At 44.8% G+C, this 1,204-nt stretch overlaps 1 protein-coding gene across 5 annotated transcripts in view; it reads right to left on the bottom strand.

The window, feature by feature from the left end:
• ank2b (ankyrin 2b, neuronal) overlaps window positions 1-1,204 on the bottom strand; it is a gene marked incomplete in the record, with an annotated part of 125,750 nt that overhangs the window by 75,832 nt on the left and 48,714 nt on the right. For all 5 annotated transcript variants that reach the window (XM_014017466.1, XM_014017467.1, XM_014017468.1 and 2 more), the window contains 3 exon segments: window positions 414-611; window positions 715-813; window positions 953-1,051. In XM_014017466.1, coding sequence (XP_013872920.1) covers window positions 414-611; window positions 715-813; window positions 953-1,051 — 396 coding nt within the window.

Genomic DNA, 1,204 nt, shown 5'->3' with positions numbered 1-1,204 from the left:
ACTGTTTGATGGGACTAAAGATGTAAATTAGCTTTAGGCTAAATCTGGTGCAATGCATCAAATCATGTTTTAATTGCACACTGTCCCGAATAAATAAAATCATTCATTCATCTTGCTATCTGAATACTTCAAATATACTTTACATATTTCCCTGCATGTTTCCTATGCATTCAAGCTCTGCATTACCAAGCAAACCTCGAAGCCCAGAGGAAACATGTTTGGTATAAAGTTTGCAGGTTAGACAMTTGAGATAAAGTGAAGGTGTATGATAAAAAATAAAACAAAGATTATCAGCCGCAGTAGTTTGTCTTTGGTTACAATGGGTGGAGGGTGTCAAGGTAGGTAAGGGATAACAACAACCACACATCATTAAAATATTACTGTTAAATGTTTTTTTTAACTCTTCCACCCACCTTGGTGGCCAGTGAGTGTGACGCACCAGCCTCCAGCAGGACRGAGGCGGTCTCCACCTGCCCCTCTCTGGCAGAGATGTGGAGYGGGGTGTAGCCGTTGGTTGTAGCAGCATCAGGATGGGCCATGTGCTGCAGCAGCAGCTGCACAATCTCTGTTTTTCCCAGACGGGATGCAATGTGAAGGGGGGTCTGGTCCTCCTGAACAGGATGGAGGAGAAGCGTCAGGACAGTTCTCAGTACTTCTTTTCTTYTTTGAGTTGACTGATCAGTGACTGGAAGGGAATGTTAGGACAAATCGTACCCGTGCTCGTGCATCCACCATTGCTCCATTCCTCAGCAGACACCTGACCACCTCCACCTGTCCTGCCCTGGCTGCCATGTGTAACGCTGTTTCTCCACGCTGCACACATGACACACAGCCACAGGTCAACACTGAGCTGCACCAACATGTTTAAAACCACCGGTCACACTAAAAACAAACAACAACGATATTATTGGTTGCCATGTCGACTCTTCCTGTCCTCGCCACCGTCACTCACAATATTGCTGACATCAGGTGAGGCTCCGTTCTGCAGTAGCAACAGGACGATGTTCAGGTGACCCATGAAGGCCGCCACGTGGATGGGGGTTAGACCAGACTGGACACGAGAAGAGAAAACAAATGTTTGGTTACGGTTAAAAATGAAAGGACCAGAAGACTTGTGAGGTAAATGCAGACCATCCAATTTATTTTTATCCAACAACAAATGAATAATACTTTGATCATACAGAAGCCTATATATATATATATA

Source organism: Austrofundulus limnaeus, unplaced genomic scaffold (assembly GCF_001266775.1).
Source record: "Austrofundulus limnaeus strain Quisiro unplaced genomic scaffold, Austrofundulus_limnaeus-1.0 Scaffold169, whole genome shotgun sequence".
Classification (NCBI taxonomy): Eukaryota; Metazoa; Chordata; class Actinopteri; order Cyprinodontiformes; family Rivulidae; genus Austrofundulus; species Austrofundulus limnaeus.
The sequence above is the reverse complement of the archived record's forward strand: the minus strand, read 5'-3'. Positions and strand labels throughout refer to the sequence as shown.